Genomic DNA, 21,212 nt, shown 5'->3' on the forward strand with positions numbered 1-21,212 from the left:
GACTGTGGCCATGCTGGAGCACTGCCACACACCCACTTCTGTGCCTATAATAATAATAATAATAATAATAATAATAATAATAATAATATATATATATATATATATATATATATATATATACACACATACACATAACTGTTTCTCAAAATTTCCATCAACCAACTCCAGTCATAATGCTTTGGTTAGCACAGAGCTATAGTGGAAGAGACTTTCCCACCATGCCATACAGTGAAACTGAACAGGAAACTATGTCATTGGGAACCAACCTTCTAATCCACACATAACTTATTGATTATTAGAAAACAAAAAAACAATCCTAAATTTGTCTTCAAGAGATTCTACCTAGAAAATATAAAGAAATGTACCAATTGATTTTGCAATGTTTCCATTCCATTTCCTTGGAGTCTTGACATGTTTTCTCTGCCTTTTTCCTCAAGGGAAAGTTCTTTCCTCAACTTTTCATTTTCTTCTCTGTTAAAATATATTTACAATAAACACCACTGGTTTGTAGTTCAAAGCACAGTTTGTATGGATATATATATATATATATAAACAATATTAGGGAGTATGGCTCCAAACTTACAGGGAAAAATTCAATTTAGTATTAAATCAAATTTCACAGTATAAATAAATAAAATATGAATTAGAGATAAAACCACTATTAAGCAATTCAAACAGTGATAGACATAAACCAATACATAAATAACAAATAATATAAATATAATGAATATAATATGTAATATATATATATATATATCATCATCGTCATCGTTTAACGTCCATTCTCCATGCTAGCATGGGTTGGACGGTTCGACCGGGGATCTGGGAAGCCAGAAGGCTGCACCAGGCTCCAGTCTGATCTGGCAGTGTTTCTACAGCTGGATGCCCTTCATATAAATATAATTTTTTTTTTCTGCCACCATGTTTCTTATTGTTATTACATTCACTTTTCCATGCTCACATAAGTCAGATAGAGTTTATTGATGAAGATTGTCTATTACTGAATGTCTTTTCTCATTCCAACCCATATCTAATTCCAAAGAAGGTAATATTTCTCCATGGCCAAACATGTTTTTCACAGAATATTGGAAATGAACGACACTGCTTCTATGACAGTGACACTTGTTTACAACTGTCACATGATGTTTGAGATAAGAAGATACAAACTCACACACACATACACACACAGAGGCCTGCTTCATCTTTTTATCCTGCGTCTGCATACTATCCACCCATGTCATCCCTTTCTCTTGTCCTCCCCCATGAGAGCTGTACCATCTTTATTACTCCTCTTTCACTCTCTTCTCCACCCCTCTATCTCCCCCACTCATAACTCCTTGCTCATCCACCTTTCTACTCTACCCATGCACCTCAGTAGTGTAGGTGGCATGGAAAAAGCACCCAAGTAGCTGGCATTAAGAAGCGCATCCAGTTATAGAAATCATATCAAAACAGACATTGGAACATGATCCAGCCCTTGAACCCATGGAATCCTATCAAACTGTCCAACTCAAGCTAGTATGGTGCATGGACATTAAATGGTGATGATAAAATGATGGACTTCTTTCAGTTTCCAACTACCAAATCCATTCAGAACGCTTTGGCTGGCTTGGGTCCATAGTAGAAAACTCTTGCCCAAGATGCCATGCAGTGGGACTGAACCAAAACATATGGTTAGGAAGCACACAACCACGCCTATATGTGAAATATGCCAAAAATTGTATGAATAAAAATGTGACAATGGAGGAAATCTGATTGGAGAGATAAGATTTACATAACATCAACTCCCACCCTTTCTAGCTAGAAACACCTCAATAGAATCAGACAACACTATTCTACATTCCACTGCAATTCCATACAAATATAATTATTATTGGATATTTATTTTAATTTGGCATATTTTGTGGCTTGGATGACTAATGGTTGTTCCTAAAATGCCTATTGTTAAACTCTTGCTCCACCCCCACATCCTGGCTCTTCCTTTCTCATCACTCTTTTTCCTGTGTCACCCCATCATCTGTCATTGTTCTATTGGCTTGGTTATGTTACCTTGAATGTATGTATCCCTCACAAAATCCTAACACTATCACTCATCCCCTATCACACAATCCTCTTATCACTTAAATCTATCACTCTCCAAACCACTCACCCTCTACTATCACTCACCCTTCATCACTTACCCCTTATCACTCTCATTCACTCTGTCATTCATTTCCTTATCACTCATTCCACTATCACACATTCCTCTTATCACTCATCACCCTATTGCTTCTTTCCTGACACTCACCCCATCGCCTATCTCTATCAATCATCCCCATTACATATTTCGATCACTCGCCCCTATCACTTACCTCTATCAGTCATACCCTTTCACACCTCTCTTGTAGCTCATCTCTCTCTTACCTCATCATTATCATTCATATGCATCTCTGTCATTCGTACCTCAATCACTCATACCTTCCACTCTGTAAAGAAATTGGCAAGTGAGCAGAGACATTAGATCAAGAGGTCCTATTACTCCTGTCATGGACAAGATATCTTGTCCACAGACAAATAAACAAACAAACACAACTGAAAACAATACCTCCACTTTCGCTAAGGCAGAGGTAATAATATAAATGATAGAACATTATAACAAATTATGAAACAGCTGTCAAGGCCATTGTCAATATTATTTAATGTTTGTACTGCTTTACAGCAAATACTGGGCAGTCTTTTTGGTACTACCAACACTACCAACAATGCTTGCAGGACTGCTATGCGGCTTGCAGGACTACAAATCCTGAGTTGGTATCTTTATGCTTGGAGATGAGGGGTAAAGAAGAGTAAAATACGAGACAAAAGTGCCAGAGCAAAACTGGGGTTTTTTGTTGTAGAAGAGCTACATGACTATGTACATTTTAGAAGGGAGAGTGGGAATGATCAGGTGGTCTTGGGAAGCAATAAAAATAATGGTGGTGAGGTTTCAGTGTGGACCTTCAATACAGGTGGATAAGAATGAGTGGGGCATAGATGCAAGGAGTGAATGACAAAGTAGGAGATAGCATGGAGTAGTAGCATAGTAATGATTAATAAGTTATTAAACATCTTAATTAATTATAAAACATAATAAATTATAAATCATTATGATATAAATTATAAACCATTATGATAAATTATATAAATCATTGTAATAAATTGTAAATCATAATGAATTATAGATCATTATAAACATACCTGAGATCAGTAGCTTTCCTCTCTTCTTGTTTTAATTTGGATTTCAGTTCCTCTAGCTGTTGGCTGAAAGTCTTAGATTGTGATTCCATTACTAAAACCTTCTGTTTGCTGCAAGATATTGTCTCTTTCTGTTGGTCAATGATATCTGAAAGTTCCTTAACTTTTTCATCCCTTTTTTCTAAAGTAAAGGCCATATGTTTGCATTTTAGCCTCAGTTGTGATAGTTCTTCCTCTGCTTCTTCTGGAATGGTATGGAATCTGCTAGCATGTTCTTTCTCCCTCATTTTGTCTAAAAGTAGTGCTGCTTCTGCTCTCAGCTTTATGTTTTCATCTGTTATTTGTTCAAGTTTCTAGAAACAAAAAAAAATATACATATTTATTCCATCTTTTTATTGAAACACAGATATCACATACAAGCGATGAGTTAATAGTGACAGAAGCTGTATAAGAAAATAAATAATGCAGTATTCTGTGTTCTAACATAAACTCCACATTAGGTTGGAAATATAGATTACCTTTTCATATATATATATATATATATATATTATCATCATCATCATCATTTAACGTGCTAGCATGGGTTGGACGATTTGACTGAGGTCTGGCAAACCAGATGGCTGCACCAGACTCCAATCAGATCTGGCAGAGTTTCTACAGCTGGATGCCCTTCCTAATGCCAACCACTCCGAGAGTGTAGTGGGTGCTTTAAGTGTAGTGGGTGCTTGGTGTAGTGGGTATATATATATATATATGATGGACTTCTTTCAGTTTCCATCTACCAAATCCACTCATAAGTCTTTGGTCAGCTCAAGATTATAGTAGAAGACACTTGCCCAAGGTGCTATGCAGTGGAACTGAACCCAGAACCAAGAGGTTGGGAAGCAAGCTTCTTACCACTCAGTCACTCCGTTTATATGTTTATCATCTTCATCATCATTGTTCTAATGCCCACTTTTCCATGGTTGCATGGACTAGTTAGAATTTGCTGAGGCAGATTTTCTGTGTTTCTATAGCCAGATGCCCTTCTTCTTGCCAACTGTTTTAGGTAATATTTCTCCATAGCCAGATATGTTTCCACAGAAAATTGGAAATGAATGATACCACTTGGTGATATATACCATCATTTAATATGTTAACAAGTATCACATGATGTCAGGGTAAGGAGACAGTAACACTTACATGTATATTGTTGTAGTGAAATAGTGCACTCCTTCTCATGTGGCAAAGTTGTATGAGAGTTGTACGAGTTGTCAGTTGGAGTCAGTGTCAGTTACATGTTATATACAAGTTTGAGTTTCCATCAAGGTAGACGTTTCAAGTCTTTGTCTTGCGGAGCTATCAGCAATAGCACGATAGATGAGTTAAAGATAACAAGTCGCGGAATACTGCCACAACATAATAGTGGTGACCAGAATATTACAGTTCCAACAATAACATACAAGTGGATGAGGATCCACATTATAACACACACATATATATACATATACACACATACATATGGCTGTCTGCATTTAATGACTTTGAAGTTGATATAGAACCTCATCCGATGACAGGCACCCATGCCAACCCCCTTTGCTTGCGAAGACATGTTGGGGCAAGTGAAATCGAAATCGAATTGAACCAGCCAGGACCCCTGGACTGGTGGTATGTAAAAAGCACTATCCGACTTGTGGCCGATGCCAGCCCGCCTCGACTGGCTTCCGTGCCGGTGGCACGTAAAATGCACCAATCCGACCGTGGCCGTTGCCAGCCTCGCCTGGCACCTGTGCAGGTGGCACATAAAAAGCACCCACTACACTCATGGAGTGGTTGGCGTTAGGAAGGGCATCCAGCTGTAGAAACATTGCCAGATAAGACTGGAGCCTGGGGCAGCCTTCTGGCTTCCCAGATCCCCGGTCGAACCGTCCAACCCATGCTAGCATGGAGAACGGACGTTAAACGATGATGATGATGATGATGATGATTGGAGGGAGTTTCTGATGCTTTTAATAATATTACTATGGGAACTAGAGATGAAATCAAAAGTGTGAGCCTGAAGTAGCCATTTTCACAGGTGTCATTTGTAAAGGTTTTTTAATGAGAGTGTAGGGATAAACATTTCCTTCAAACTTTCATTTCATATTTCAAAAAATATTGTGACAGCGAACATTCAAAAGTAAATCTGACTTGTATTATCAGCTGATGACTGGAAATGGGCAACTCTGAGTATAAGAAATTGGAGTCAACATTTGTAGTGAGTCCTGTGATGTATCATTACTGGTGAATCATCAGATATATATGTATAAATATAGATATATATACTTACACATATGTCTGTAAACGCATGTATGTATATAAATATATATTTATGCATAAAAATCAATATAAACAGCTAGATACAATATAATACCATAAAGGAAAAAATTTATCATCACTAATTGTGACTAGTTTCACCTATCAGTCATATTTTTAGCATAGAAATTTATGGCTGATTTAGTAAAATGCTAATGTGTATATTAAGAATCAATATAAGAAACTAGGTGCAGTGATCATAGAGACACTCATGGGGTGGTTATCTCCTCTATCAGTGTGTATATATTGTGTGCTTCTTACAACATAGAGTTTTTAACTCGTATTTCTTGCAAATATAGGTGGCTCAGCACTCACAGTTACAATTAGGAATGATAAAATCTTCCCTGAGATATATATATATATTTGTCTTGCAAGGTACTTTGTGACCATGTCAGTGGAGCTGCCACTTAAAAAGCATCTATTCTACACTGTAAAGTGGTTGGCATTTAGAAGGACATCCAGCTGTAAAAACCTTGCGAAAACTGACCTTGCCAGTGCTTGTGCCACGTGAAAAGCACTAAATCCACTCTGCTGAATGGTTGGTGTTAGGAAGGGCATCCAGCTGTAAAAATCCTGCCAAAACAGTCACAGAAGTCTGGTGCAGGCTTCTGCCTGGCTGGCTCCTGTCAAATTGTCTCTCCCATGCCAGCATGGAAGGTGGACGTTAAAAGATGATGATGATGATGATATATATACTCACACACTCACATACAACAGGCTACTTTTTTCTACTTCTGTCTACTGAGTCCACTACCAAGGCTTTGGTTGGCTTAGACGATTTTCTATACTGAACCCAAGACCATGTGGCCCAGAAGCAACCATCGTACCACTCAGCCATGCCTGTGGTTTACCAAATGGATGAGGTTTTTGCTCTTCACATCTCTGCACAGAAACTTCATTAACACCTCATATTCTTTCCTTTCTTTGTAATAAATTACTTGTTATAACGGATACTGCCCCATTTATCTATTTCCTTTGACCTACATAATTAATAAAGGTTTGAGCAATAATTGTCCCGAACCAGCCTGTGAGATCTCGTTTATGTTTATGCTTCAATTAAGCCCACAAACCAAACAAGTTTAATACCTCTGAGCTAATGTTTACTTCTTCTCACCGCAAACGTTATTTATTAATTAAATCTATTCCTTCATTTGTTAAGTATAATGCCACTAACTTGTTTATATATTCAGTAGTCCATCACCTGAACTCTGCAGCCATTGTGTCTCTCCATAGATATGTAAGAAAAATAATAATTCCAGCTGTCTGATGAATATTTTATCTGATTTGTTTTATGGACGATGGTAGTTTCTAGATTACATGTGATTTTCCTTTGTAATTGGGAGTAATTTTATCACCGTCGTCGTCAATATTGTCGTTATCGCTGTTGCCGTCATTTTCATTGTCGTCCTCAGTATCATTATCATCATTGTTATTCTTCTCCTCCCCCTTCTACTCCTAATCATCATCGTCGTCATCATTGTGATCAACATCATTGCCATCATGATCATAATTTTGATTATCATCATCATCATTATCACATCACACCACACCACACCACCACCACTACCACCACCACCACCACCACCATCATCATCATCATCATCATCATCATCATCAGTGATTGTAGCTTTATTTTGTTGTTGTTGTTGCCATTTAAACAGTAACTACACAAAGAGTGCAGTGAGATATTTAAAAGACCTTAGATATTCTATGAAATGTAGGAAAGAAGTTAATGATTTTTCTTGATGATTCCAGATTATTTAATTGTAGGTGTAAGACATAAGAAGCGCTATCAGACTCTCGTAACTTGCACCCATTGCTCTTTACTTTATTCCCCCATCATAACTCCTTTACTTCTAACCCTACACACACTCTCCTCTCTCTCTCTCTCTCTCTTTCTTTTACCCTCTCTCTCTTTTACTCTCTCTCTCGCTCTCTCTTTTACTCTCTCTCGCTCTCTCTTTTACTCTCTCTCGCTCTCTCTTTTACTCTCCTCTCTCTCTCTTTCTTTTACCCTCTCTTTCTTTTACCCTCTCTCTCTTTTACTCTCTCTCTCTCTTTTATTCTCTCTCTCTCTTTTACTCTCTCTTTCTTTTACCCTCTCTCTTTCTTTTACCCTCTCTCTTTCTTTTACCCTCTCTCTTTCTTTTACCCTCTCTCTTTCTTTTACCCTCTCTCTCTTCTACTCTCTCTCGCTTTCTCTTTTACTCTCTCTCGCTCTCTCTTTTACTCTCTCTCTCTCTTTCTTTTACCCTCTCTCTCTTTTACTCTCTCTATCTCTCTCTCTTTCTTTTACTCTCTCTCGCTCTCTCTTTTACTCTCACTCACTCTCTCTCTTTTACTCTCTCTATCTCTCTCTCTTTCTTTTACCCTCTCTCTCTTTTACTCTCTCTCGCTCTCTCTTTTACTCTCTCTGGCTCTCTCTCTCGCTCTCTCTTTTACTCTCTCTGGCTCTCTCTCTGGCTCTCTCTTTTACTCTCTCTCACTCTCTCTTTTACTCTCTCTCGATCTCTCTTTTACTTTCTCTCTAGAATTTTGCCACCTGTATCACCACTACCAGTAACCATAGCTAATTCATTTCTTCAGCACTTTCTAGAAGCACCCTTCATTCATCAGGCAATATGCTGTGCATGTAAAGACCTGTTGAATCAAGTGGAATCGTAGTCATGGCTAATGCCAGTGCTACCTGACTGGCATCCGTGCCAGTGGCACATGAAAAGCACCTTTCGAGTGTGGCTGATACCAGTGTCACCTTACTGGCTCCCATGCTGGGGACATGTAAAAAACTCCCACTAAACTCTTGGAGTGGTGGCATTAGGAAGGGCATCCAGCTGTAGAAACCTTGCCAAATCAGATTGGCACTTCAGTCAAACCATCCAACCCATGACAGCATGCAAAGCAGATGTTAAACGATGACGAGGATAATGATGACGACAGTACATTAGAAACAACAGCACAGCAAAATATGCTCTCTGATCTACACTAGCATGTAAAACAGACGTTAAACAATGATGGTGACGATGATGATGATGATGATATATATGAAGGTGGCTAGCTGGCAGAAACGTTAGCATGCCGGGCGAAATGCTTAGCGGTATTTCGTCTGCCGTTACGTTGTGAGTTCAAATTCCGCCAAGGTTGACTTTGCCTTTCATCCTTTTGGGGTCGATAAATTAAGTACCCATTGCGCACTGGGGTCGATGTAATCGACTTAATACCTATGTTTGTCCTTGTTTGTCCCCTCTATGTTTAGCCCCTTGTGGGTAATAAAGAAATAGACATATATCTATATAAACATAATTAAAGCATAAAATCCTGAAAATTAATGGATTTTTTATCAGTGGCCAGCATATAAAAGAAACTTTTACATAAAATACATATATAGAGATATATAATTGTATAGGAGACAATTATACTTAAGGGCACAGAAGCTACCATGCCTATATTCTTTTATTCTTTTATTTGTTTCAGTCATTTGACTGCGGCCATGCTGGAGCATCGCCTTTAGTCGAGCAAATCGACCACGGGACTTATTCTTTGTAAGCCCAGTACTTATTCTATCGGTCTCTTTTTGCCGAACTGCTAAGTGATGGGGACGTAAACACACCAGCATCGGTTGTCAAGCAATGCTAGGGGGACAAACACAGACACACAAACACATACATATATATATATAAATATATACATATATACATATATACGACAGGCTTCTTTCAGTTTCCGTCTACCAAATCCACTCACAAGGCATTGGTTGGCCCGGGGCTATAGCAGAAGACACTTGCCCAAGATGCCACGCAGTGGGACTGAACCCGGAACCATGTGGTTGGTTAGCAAGCTACTTACCACACAGCCACTTCTGCGCCTATATGCTGAAAATAGACATTAAATACATCTAACCACTGCAGATACTCACTCCACATATACAAATATATATATATTCTTTTATTCTTTCTTTTATTTTTTTACTTGTTTCAGTCATGTGGCTGTGGCCATGCTGGAGCACCACCTTTAGTCGAGCAAATCGACCCCCCAGGACTTATTTTTTGTAAGTGTAGTACTTATTCTATCGGTCTCTTTTGCTGAACCACTATGTTATGGGGGACAAACTATGTTGGGGGGACAAACACAGACACACAAACACATACACACATATATATACATATATACGATGGGCTTCTTTCAGTTTTCGTCTACCAAATCCACTCACAAGGCTTTGGTCGGCCTGAGGTTATAGTAGAAGACACTTGCCCAAGGTGCCATGCAGTGGGACTAAACCTGGAACCATGTTGTTGGTAAATTATCTACTTACCACACAGTCACTCCTACGCCTATATATATATATATATATATATATATATATATATATTTGTATATATGAGTGCTCACCAATTACATTACGTCAGTTGATGAAAACTTGTATATTCTCTATAGTTGTATATATATATATTTAGACAAAAAGAGAGAGGGGGAAAGAGAGAGAGAGAAAGAGAGAGAGAGAGAGGGTAAGGGTATATAATTTTCCACACAGTTTCTGTTAAGCAAATTCCTGTTACAAGCTGTTAGTCAACCCAATGCTTTAGAAGACACCTGCCCAAAATTCCACACATTGCTATCAAAGCCAGAACGACTTGGTTCCAGAGCATATTTTATTAAACACACAAACAAACGGCAAAACATTGCGTGTGCATATGTTTATGTGTGTGTATTTGTGTGTGTGTGTGTGTGCATATGTTTGCATGTCTGTGTGTGTGTGAGCATGTTTATGGATGTGTGTGATGAGTTTCTGTGTGTGTGTCTGAAATATGTCTGTAGTTCTTTCCTGTCATAGCTGTATTGCTGTTTATAAAAATACGTGGTCTAGTGGTAAGGTGTTGGGATCATGATCATAAGGTTATGATTTCAATCCCAGGACTAGGTAACAAGTTTTGTCTCTGAGCAAGGTACCTCATTTCCCCTCTGCTTAGTTGCAAACAAGTACTAGCCTAATGCTAGCAGAGCCTTTGCTTCCCCTGAAATGTCACATCTTCAATCCTCCACTGGATCTTTAGTTGGGTTGGGTTTGAAAGGGTGTCAATGTCTACTCATGACTACATTGGTACCAAAAAAAAAGTGAAGCTATCTTATCTTTTACTTGTTTCAGTCATCAGACTGTGACCATGCTAGGGCACTGCCTTGAAGAATTTTAGTCAAATGAATCAACCCCATGACTGTGAAGAGTTTTCCGTATAAATGTCCTGAAAACTCCTCACAGCCTTGGTTTTGTTATCTGTTTTTGTCTAATATATATATGTATATGTATGTATGTATATATCATCATCATCATCATCATCATCGTTTAGCGTCCGCTTTCCATGCTAGCATGGGTTGGACGGGTCAACTGGGGTCTGTGAAGCTGGAAGGCTTCGTCAGGCCCAGTCAGATCTGGCAGTGTTTCTACGGCTGGATGCCCTTCCTAACGCCAACCACTCCGCGAGTGTAGTGGGTGTTTTTTACGTGCCACCTGCACAGGTGCCAGACAGAGCTGGCGAACGCCCACAAACGGATGGTGCTTTTACGTGTCACCGGCACGGGGCCAGGCGATGCTGGCAACGGACACGAACGGATGGTGCTTTTACGTGCCACCGACACGGAGCCAGACAGAGCTGGCAAATGGCCACGAACGGACAGTGCTTTTACGTGTCACCGGCACGGGGGCCAGCCGAGGCTGGCAACGGACGCGAATGGATGGTGCTTTTACGTGCCACCGACACGGTTGCCAGACAGAGCTGGCAAACGGCCACGAGCGGACGGTGCTTTTACGTGTCACCGGCACGGGGGCCAGCCAAGGCTGGCAACGGCCACGAACGGATGGTGCTTTTACATGCCACCGACACGGGGCCAGACAGAGCTGTCAAACGGCCACGAACGGACGGTGCTTTTACGTGTCACCGGCACGGGGCCAGGCGAGGCTGGCAACGAACACGAACGGATGGTGCTTTTACGTGCCACCGACACGGGGCCAGGCAGAGCTGGCAAACGGCCACGAGCGAATGGTGCTTTTTACGTATCACCGGCACGGGTGCCAGATGAGGCTGACAGCGGACACGAACGGATGGGTCACTTAACCCCTGCTTTCTGATATATGATTTGATTTTGATTGTTCTCACTGGTCTTGCTGGGTCTTCTCACGCACAGCATACTTCCATAGGTCTCGGTCTCTGGTCATTTCCTTGGTGAGACCTAGAGTTCTAAGGTCGTGCTTCACCACCTCGACCCAGGTTTTCCTGGGTCTACCTCTTCCACAGGTCCCCTCAACTGCCAGGGTGTGGCACTTTTTCACACACCTATCTTCATCCATTCTCACCACATGACCATACCAGCGCAATCGTCTCTCTTGCACACAACATCTGATTTATATATATATATATATATATATATATATATATATATATATAATATATATATATATATATATATATATATATATATATATTTATTTATTTAAGAATTAGGTACTTAAATTTAGACACCAAGCTAGTTCAGTATAGTCCGCACAGCTCCAAGTTAGGTGAACAGAATCATCATCATCGTTTAACGTCCATTTTCCATGCTAGCATGGGTTGGACGGTTCGACCGGGGTCTGGGAAGCCAGGAGGCTGCACCAGGCTCCAGTCTAATCTGGCAGTGTGTCTACAGCTGGATGCCCTTCCTAACGCCAACTACTCCATGAGTGTAGTGGGTGCTTTTTATGTGCCACTGGCACAGGTGCCAGGGAAGGCTGGCAACAGCCACGATCGATTGGTGCTTTTTATGTGCCACCGGCACGGAAGCCAGTCAAGGCTTGTAAACAAGTAATAAGGATGTCCAGGTATAAATACATTGAGGCTGTTTCAAGCAGCTCCATTAATTCCATTTAATGAAAATATTATATGAGTTTGAAAGAAACCACTCTGCTCAGAAGTTGATGACAATATAGATTTCCAACATAAAGGAGAAACCATTTTTAACAAATTTATATCAATACCAGAAACCAAAATAATTTCATTGTTTCCTTATCTTATATTTGTGGCAGGATGTATTGATATAAATTTGTTTAAAATGGTTTATCCTTAATATTAGAAATCTATATGGTCATTTATGCCTGAGGAGAGCAGTTTCTTTCAAATTGATGGAGCTGCTTGAAACAGCCACAATGTATTTATACCTGGACATCCTTGTTACTTATTTATATATATATATAGGTTTGCTCTCAGCCCTGAATTCTCCGCAAAAACCTTTTGTGGGTGGGTACTGCCAATATTGGAAGCCCTCAGTCTTATCATAAACTAGCAGTATCGCCCGGCGTTGCTCAGGTTTGTAAGGGAAATAACTATAAAGCATTTTTAGAGAGTTATAGCCAAAAAATAGCAAAAAAATGGAAAAAAATGATGGTAATTTTTTTTTAGTTAAAAAAGGTGGAGTTGCGTCCCCTAGACAGTTTGCGGTTTGTGTTTCTGATTCTCGACCCCATGTCGAATTTATCGATTTTTTTCAGAACTGGGGGAACTTTTCAAAATTTTCGCTGCGTTAGTTTTGAATTATGACATTGGGCTATGTGTGTGTCAAGTTTCATCAGAATCGGTTGAAAGCCGTGGTCAGGGTGAGGGTACAAGAAAACAGACACACAGAAACACGCACAGACAAACTGCCGTTTATATAGAGAGAGATATCTGAGTATTACCAATTGGTTGATAACTGATGAAGAATTAGGGGCCTTCTGTGTTTGTCTCCCATCTGGTTGTACATTCAGTATACATTACGTCATTTATTTATTTACCATACATTTTTTCATTTATTAAGTAATGGAATGCAACACACACTGAATTTGTGTATATATCTATTATATAAAATCCATTCTGTCTGTCTGTGTGTGTGTCTTCTATGATCTCAGGCATCCTCCATCCGATTGCGCTCAAATTTGATATGTAGATACCGACGGTATCAGGGTGTGTGTAAGTCTTCAAAACATTACAAAAACCGATTCCAGGTGAGAATGCGATTGATAAAGCCATGGAAATGTGCATATTTGTGTGAATAAAATCGTTTTTCTTTGGAATAGAAAAAAAGTCTATCTTTATTTCTTCTTTTGCTGGTGTCTCAAATTTAGGTTAAATCAGTGTTTCTCAAAGGGGAGGCCTATGGGACAGTCAGACAAGTTGTTTTGAGAAAATTTGGTTTAAATGTTTGACAACTCAGCACTGTCTATTGGACAGGGGGCGTTTTGCTCGTATGTATATGTGTGTGTGTATGTGTGTATGTGTGTGTGTGTGTGTGTGTATATATATATATATATATATATATATATAATATATATATATATATACCGGAGTAAACACATAAATGTGAAACAAGGTGTAAAAAAGAGTACTCAAATACCAGTGGTAGAGTAATATGCTTTATTCAAAGCAGCAGAAAATTCAACAAAACCTGAATTTTCTGCTGCTTTGAATAAAGTATATATATATATATATATATATATATACATGCACATATATGTGTATATACAACTGGCTTTCAGTTTCTGTCAGCCAAATCTACTCACAAGTCTTTGGTTGACCTGAGGCAATAGTAGAAGACACTCACCCAAGGTACGATGCAATCGTACCTGGGCCTGGAGCCTTGTGGTTCAGAAACAAACTTCTTAACACAGAGCCATGCCTGCACCCATGAATAGTATTTTGTAAATGTGTTTTTGCTGCTGATGTAAAATAAAAGAAAACCTACCTTCTGCTGGATATCTTTATCTGTGTCTATAAAGTTTGTTGCATCAATATCTCTTAGAAGAGAGCTGACACCTACTATTTCTAGTAGTTGCTTTGATGTACAATCTGGCAAAGGTTGAAAGCTGGCAATGCTACTGTTTAGGCTTTGGAGTGGGGATGATTTCACATCAACAAGTGAAGAAATATTTTCCTGCAACAGACAAAAACTATTATAAAAAATATAATAGAACTAGAATAAAGACTCAGTACTGTAATATCCTGGGTTTCAAGGGTCCACAACTACTCGACATTCTGCCAAACAACCTCAGAGATTTGTGAGGTGTAGATGTGTAGGTCTTCAAAGAGTGCCTAGACAAATTTTTATCTGAGACACCAGATGAAAACACATTACAGCAGAGACACAAGGAAGAGCAACACTGTTCAACTTGCCACTTCATTAGAAACAGTACAGAAAAGAAATCCAATCACACTGAAAGGTGGTGCACCAGCTTGCCCTTAGCCTCTGGTTGAAAACCAGCAAATGATAAAAAAAAATGATAAAAGAGAACACTCTTAAACATGTATAAATGCTAGTTCTAAAATCTCTCTAAGAGTAAAGTCTGTTTGAATTGATGGCCATGTTAAAGTGGCTATGAACATTAGTTGTTCTTAAAAATGTAGTTTACATCTGTTTCTTAAAATAGTAGAGCATGGCTTGAAGAAGGGTCATGACTACATAAGTACTTAAAACCAATAGCAAAATCAAAGGACTTTCTACCAGGACATCCTCACTTGTGGGAGATGCTATAGTCTTCATCATCATTGTTTTACTGTCCACATTTCCATGTTTATTTGAGTTGTACAGAATTCATTGAGGCAGATTTTCTATAACTGGATGCCCTTCCTGTCACCAACCCTCACCTTTTTTCCAAGCAAGATAATAATTCCCCCCATAGCCAGACATGTTTTTCACAGAATATTGGAAATGAATGATATTGCTGATATGACAATGGTAATTATTTGCAAGCAGCCAAGACAAGGAGACAAATACGCATGCACACACACACTCATTCATACATACATACATACACACACTCACATATACACGCATGCGTGCACACACACACACACACACACACACATGTATATGACATATTGCATTTGACCTAGGCAAGTCTGCAAAAGTGAATGTTAAAATGATGATGAAGATGATTGCACTGATGGTGATGATGATGGTGGTGGTGGTGGTGGTGATGATGATGATTGCAATGGTGATGATGGCAACGATGATGAGAATGAAAATGATGACATTGATGATGCAAATAATTACAATGATGAAAAAAAAAATTATTTGATTTTAACACAACCAGTCAATGAATCAATACAAAATGTAATGATGTTTGTTGCTTGAAATCTCTCCCTACTGATACCAACAGCAATATATAGACACCAGTCAAGTATACTGGGTACCAAACATGTTGAGACCAATTGTAAGACATTATCTAAATATAGGCACCAGTCAATGTTGTTCTCAAATGGTTCTTGGTGAGGTTTAGTTTCAAAAATAATTGTTCATGCACATAAGTCTTATATTGTTTCTAAGTACAGGGATCAATAAGTTTGTAAGTATTTTCCCACTCAGCTAAATATGTTATCTATAGAAGTCAAGTCTGGACACATCATTAGAATGAAATTTTGATCTCAATATCATCAAAATGTCATCAATATGCATCTTGTAGAATTCTAATGCAATGTCCATTTCTACATCAAATGAAATAGCAAATAAATTCAAATCGATTTCAAGAGAGTGTAAAATCAGTAACATCAAATGAAAAGTTCTTCCTTACTTCTTGGACCATATTCATGAAAATGTCAGTTTCTGGTACTTATTTGACAAGTAGGAAAATATGTACAATTTCCACTTGGAAGCTGGCATTTCCATAGTTGTAGCTCTCTTTCCACTATATGCCTCAATACAACTTTGAAATAAAATCAAGGTATTTAAATATCTAAATGGTATTATATAATGTCCAAATAGATTCATGAAAATATGGAACTTCCATTCGTTTTGGAGTTTCATGGAATGTTACCATCTCTTCATAGTATGCGAATACTCTGTTGTGGGTATGGTTGTTGTGTTGGTAGTCGTGGTTGCTGTTGTTGTTGTTGATGGTTAATGAAAATGTATTTCTGGTTCTAAGTGAAGAAGTAACTAACAACACTTGTGAACAATTAACAGAATATTTAATTACTGTACATAGTGTTTTATGTGTTGCTTTTTTACAAATACTAACAGCAATAATTACATTGTGGGGGAGACATACTGCTTGGGATTCACGACAAGCTTACTGGTATAGCAATCACTTTGGCAGGCCTCATCACAACTGGAAAATAATTGCACTGTACTTGTGGCAACAAATATTCCAGTTCTGCTATCTGCCATCCGTCTTAACTGGTTAGATGTGGAGATGAAAATGGAGACAGAACATGTGGCTGTCTCAGCATTCTGCGATTACCACTAAAAACCACCTTCATATATAGGGGACAATGAGAAAGTTCTAGAAAATTGAATCATGTGATGGCTTGATGTTGATTGATCCCTTAGTAGACCAACCATAGGAAACTGTGGTTTGATTGTGATGTCTGCTCAGCTGCCTAGCAATTCAGTTTTGAATCACCCCTACAATTCTTTCTAGCTTTGAACCTTGACCAATCCAGTGTAAACTGAAAAAATAAACCAGATCCTTATATTCTGCCTCTGTTTTTACCAAAATCTGATGAAGCTGGTGAGGATTTAATCCATGAGACAAGAGTAAATTCACTATTTTCAAACAATATCAAAAATATTCTTTAATTTCAAAGATTGGTGCATAATACCTCTTGATGGACAATACAATGAATTTTAGCCTGAAGCTTCCCATTTGTCCTTGCAGTAAATGCCATGAAACCATTTTTTCTTCTGCCCCATCATTATTATTGGTGGTGAGCTGGCAGCATCATTAGCATGCCAGGCAAAATGCTTAGCAGTATTTCGTCTGTTGCTCCATTCTGAGTTCAAATTCCACTGAGGTTGACTTTGCCTTTCATCCTTTTGGGGTTGATTAAATAGTACCAGTTACGCACTGGGGTAGATGTAATTGACTTAATCCCTTTGTCCTTGTTTGTTTACTCTTTGTTTAGCCCCTTCTGGGCAATAAATAATTACCATCATTATTATTGGTGCTCCATCAGTTTTAATGTCAATTAGCTTCAATTGATCAAGTTTTGCTCCTGATATCATTGTCAACAAAGCTTCCAAAGTGCTGTGTCCTTCATAGGAATTAATTGAATAAACTCTTCAAAACTTTACAAATTTAAGGCTACTCTCTGTACTAGTACCATAAGTTGAGCTGTGCTTCTCAAGTCTGTGCTTTTATTTAGTGCAGTTGGAGAAAGTTTCAGTTTGTTGCATCAGCATATTTTCAACTCATCATGTGGTTGTTGTTTCTGCAGACCAGCTGATAGATGAAAATAAAGGTTTCTTGTCAGGACAAACAATATCTACTACTATCAGTAAACATTCTTTGACAAACATGACCTCTGTAAAAGGTTCGCTTTTCCACATGAGACTTTGTAGTTGACACAAATATATCCTTTTTTTATCCTACATTTTCTAGAAAAATATTAACATCATTTTTCCAAAACTAACCTTTAGTTGCTCAACTTTCCTTACCTGCCCAATAAACTTGTTATAATTTCCTTTCTGACTTAAATGTCACCTGATATTTGTTACCTTCTTCATAGTAATATTTTTCCTGGTTAGAGTACTTGTTATGTAAATGTTTGGTTCATTTAATATCTTGTTTGTGCTAAAGATGTCAGAAAGTCATATGACATGGCTATCAGTGCATGAAATGTCTCCTTAGCATACCTTTTAATCATCCAATTCAATTGACAATCCCTAAACAGCAGATAAATATTTCAGGCATGATACACATCCAATATTTTCAATAAACTTTTGGTCACAAAATGAAAGTAAATATTTTGACACTATTCAGGAATATCCAATTTTTGTTTTATTTTCCAAATTCTTGTTTTCCACAACTCAGATAATTACTTTTGCCAAAAATAAATAAATAAATAAATGAATAAAAAGAACTTTTCAAATTTTTAATTTTTCCCCTACATTCACCACAGTTTTCTTTTTGTTTTGTTTTTTGAAAATTATTTTCGAATTCTTTAACGATATGGAGATTATGATTATGATATGGAGATTATGACTACACTCGCAGAGTGGTTGGCATTAGGAAGGGCATCCAGCTGTAGAAACACTGCCAGATCAGACTGGAGCCTGGTGCAGCCCCTGGCTTCCCAGACCCCGTCGAACCGTCCAACCTGTGCTAGCGCGGAAAACGGACGTTAAACGATGATGATAATGATGATTCTGAAAAATATTTTCTTTTTGAATTTCAATTTTTTACCTGCTTATTGCTTAAAATAATCGTCCACTTTTATTTTATGATCATAGACTGAAAGAATATGACATATTTTCTTCTTTCAGTAATTATTTAGTGCTATTTAAGCTGTATTTCTTGTTAAAATATGGCGACACAATTTGTGTGTACAAATTTAAATGATTCCACCTGAAAAATTTGCACAGAGAGTAATACATAAGAGAATCCTTCTTTGAGAATGTGTATATTCCACAGTTTGGTTTGGGACAGAATGGAACCAAGGCCCTTCATTCAAGTTCCTTCAGTGTGGTTGAGTGTACGGCCACCACAGATGCTGCACCACCATCAACAGCTGACACAATTTCTTTGGGTGCAGATCCATGGCCTCTCAAGACTAACAGATGCCTACTATAATAATAATAATAATAATAATAATAATAATAATAATGATGGTAATAATAATAATTCAAGATGCTGAAAAGGACCTAGGGGCACCAAAGACCATGTGATAAACAAGGTTATAATAAAGAACTGTAAATGATACCAAAAAAACTGATGGATGGCTTCAAAAAGGCTTACGACATGTTGCCACATTCAAGGATTTTGGAAACATTCAACATGTGTAGAATAGCAGAGAATGTGTGTCCACTGATTAAGAACAGTATGCCTAATTGGAAAACACATCTATCCTGTAACAACCAGCACTTAGCTGAGGTAAGAATCAAAAGAGGTATTTTCCAAGGAGACTCTTGTTCACCTCTGTCATTTGTTATAGCCTTGATTCCATTTTCTATAGTCCTACACAAAGTCAATGTGCACTATAAGCTGAGAAAGAATGGACCTTGTCTTAACCACCTTCTCTTCATGGACGATTTAAAACTGTTTGCAAAAACAGAGCCTGAAATGGAGAGGCTGGTTGAAACTACAGATGTGTAGCAGGGATATAGGGATAGAATTCCTTATCTCGAAGTGTGCAGTGCTTATTTTGAAGTAGGGGAAAGGAGTAAATTGTAGGGGCATAGAATTGCCAAACAAAGAGAGAATGAAAGACCCGGATGATATACACTGCTTAATTCACTAAAATATAAAGTCTTGATTTCTTGTTCAGTAACAAAAATTCTTCAGTATTGGACAGGTTTCCTCTTTCTAAGAAGAACAGATGTATAAATATACTAAGAGACTGTTTACATGTCTCTGATGATACATTTAGTACAGTCATATGGAGTCTCTACATATAGCCTGACATGCTAAAAATAGCAGCCAAGTCTTCCACAAATCACACCACACCCACTGCCATAAAAAAAATTGGTAAGGAGAGACTGGATAATGTAGCCTTTGGCAAATTGTATTACAAAAAAAATAGTAAAAGGGCATTAGGAAGAAAAATACACGGATGGTTGTTGCTTCTGCCTTTCATCATAAAAGTTGGTCTGTTCTCTGAGGTATGACCTGGGGTTAAACAACTTCTACTTATGGGTTGACTAACAGGGTGGAAGCTGTCAAAATCTCACAGATGCATGTGCGCGTGCACACATGAACACACACACACACACACACACACACAGAGGCTATATATATATATATATATATACACACACATTGCCGGATCTCAAGTTTCTACTAAATTTGAAAGAGATGCACACTATTATAGAGCAGTAGAGTAATTAATTAATTAAATTAAATATAAAGATAGATATGGCCCCTTAGATCGGCCATATCTACCTCTCTCTCTCTCTCTCTCTCTCACTCACTCTATCAATCTATCTATCTATCTATCTATTTATACGTAAATATGTATTTATATGTATAGTACATATATATAATGTATGTATACATATGTATATATAGAGCTGGGCATAAGTCCATTAATCCGTTAATCAGTGGAGTTAACATTTTTGTTAACCATTTAACTTCTAAGTTAAGTTTAAAAATCATTATCGGACTAATTAACTTTTGTTATATTTAGCTTCCATTAACTCAAGTCCGTCAACCCAAAAATTTCATAAAAACTGGTAAATGTTTAAAAGTTTCTATTGTTTTCAGATTGTCTTAGCACATTTAATATTTTACGCATCATTCTTTCTGCCTTTTTTAGGCCCTTGAAAACTTAGAACTATATAATCAGCATTTTTTAACTCTAAAGCAAAAAATAAAATAAATAAAAAATAACTATAGTTTTTGGGTTCTAAAGCCCTCAAAAATACCAAAAAGGCACTTTCTAACTCTTTAGTGTTTAAACCAGCCAAAACCTGTTGTATATAATTCCTCTATGAAATCTTTTTAAAAAACAAACAAATCATGTTAGTGAATTCTCTTAGCTTTGAGGTAATGTGAGGGCTTTTCTTCCAGAGAGTACAGAACTGGGAGAAAAGCAAAATTAACTGAGGTGGATGTCAACAGAGAAAATATTGACTTTTATAAAGTGGAAAAAATACATGAAAGGAAAAAAGTTGGTAAATATTTCAGTGTAAATGCAAATAGCTGTTACATGGTAGCAAGGCATGCTAGAAAT

The 21,212-nt window shown here is 37.8% G+C and overlaps 1 protein-coding gene across 4 annotated transcripts in view; it reads right to left on the bottom strand.

Moving 5' to 3' along the window:
• The window catches only part of LOC115232373 (myosin heavy chain-like), a 141,274-nt gene that overhangs the window by 24,928 nt on the left and 95,134 nt on the right, over window positions 1-21,212 (bottom strand). For all 4 annotated transcript variants that reach the window (XM_036508587.1, XM_036508595.1, XM_029802228.2 and 1 more), the window contains 3 exons: window positions 14,290-14,478; window positions 3,217-3,566; window positions 366-471 (listed from right to left, as the gene is read on the bottom strand). In XM_036508587.1, coding sequence (XP_036364480.1) covers window positions 366-471; window positions 3,217-3,566; window positions 14,290-14,478 — 645 coding nt within the window. The remainder of the gene's footprint in view (window positions 1-365; window positions 472-3,216; window positions 3,567-14,289; window positions 14,479-21,212) is intronic.

This window comes from Octopus sinensis, linkage group LG1 (genome assembly GCF_006345805.1).
Source record: "Octopus sinensis linkage group LG1, ASM634580v1, whole genome shotgun sequence".
NCBI classification, from domain to species: domain Eukaryota; kingdom Metazoa; phylum Mollusca; class Cephalopoda; order Octopoda; family Octopodidae; genus Octopus; species Octopus sinensis.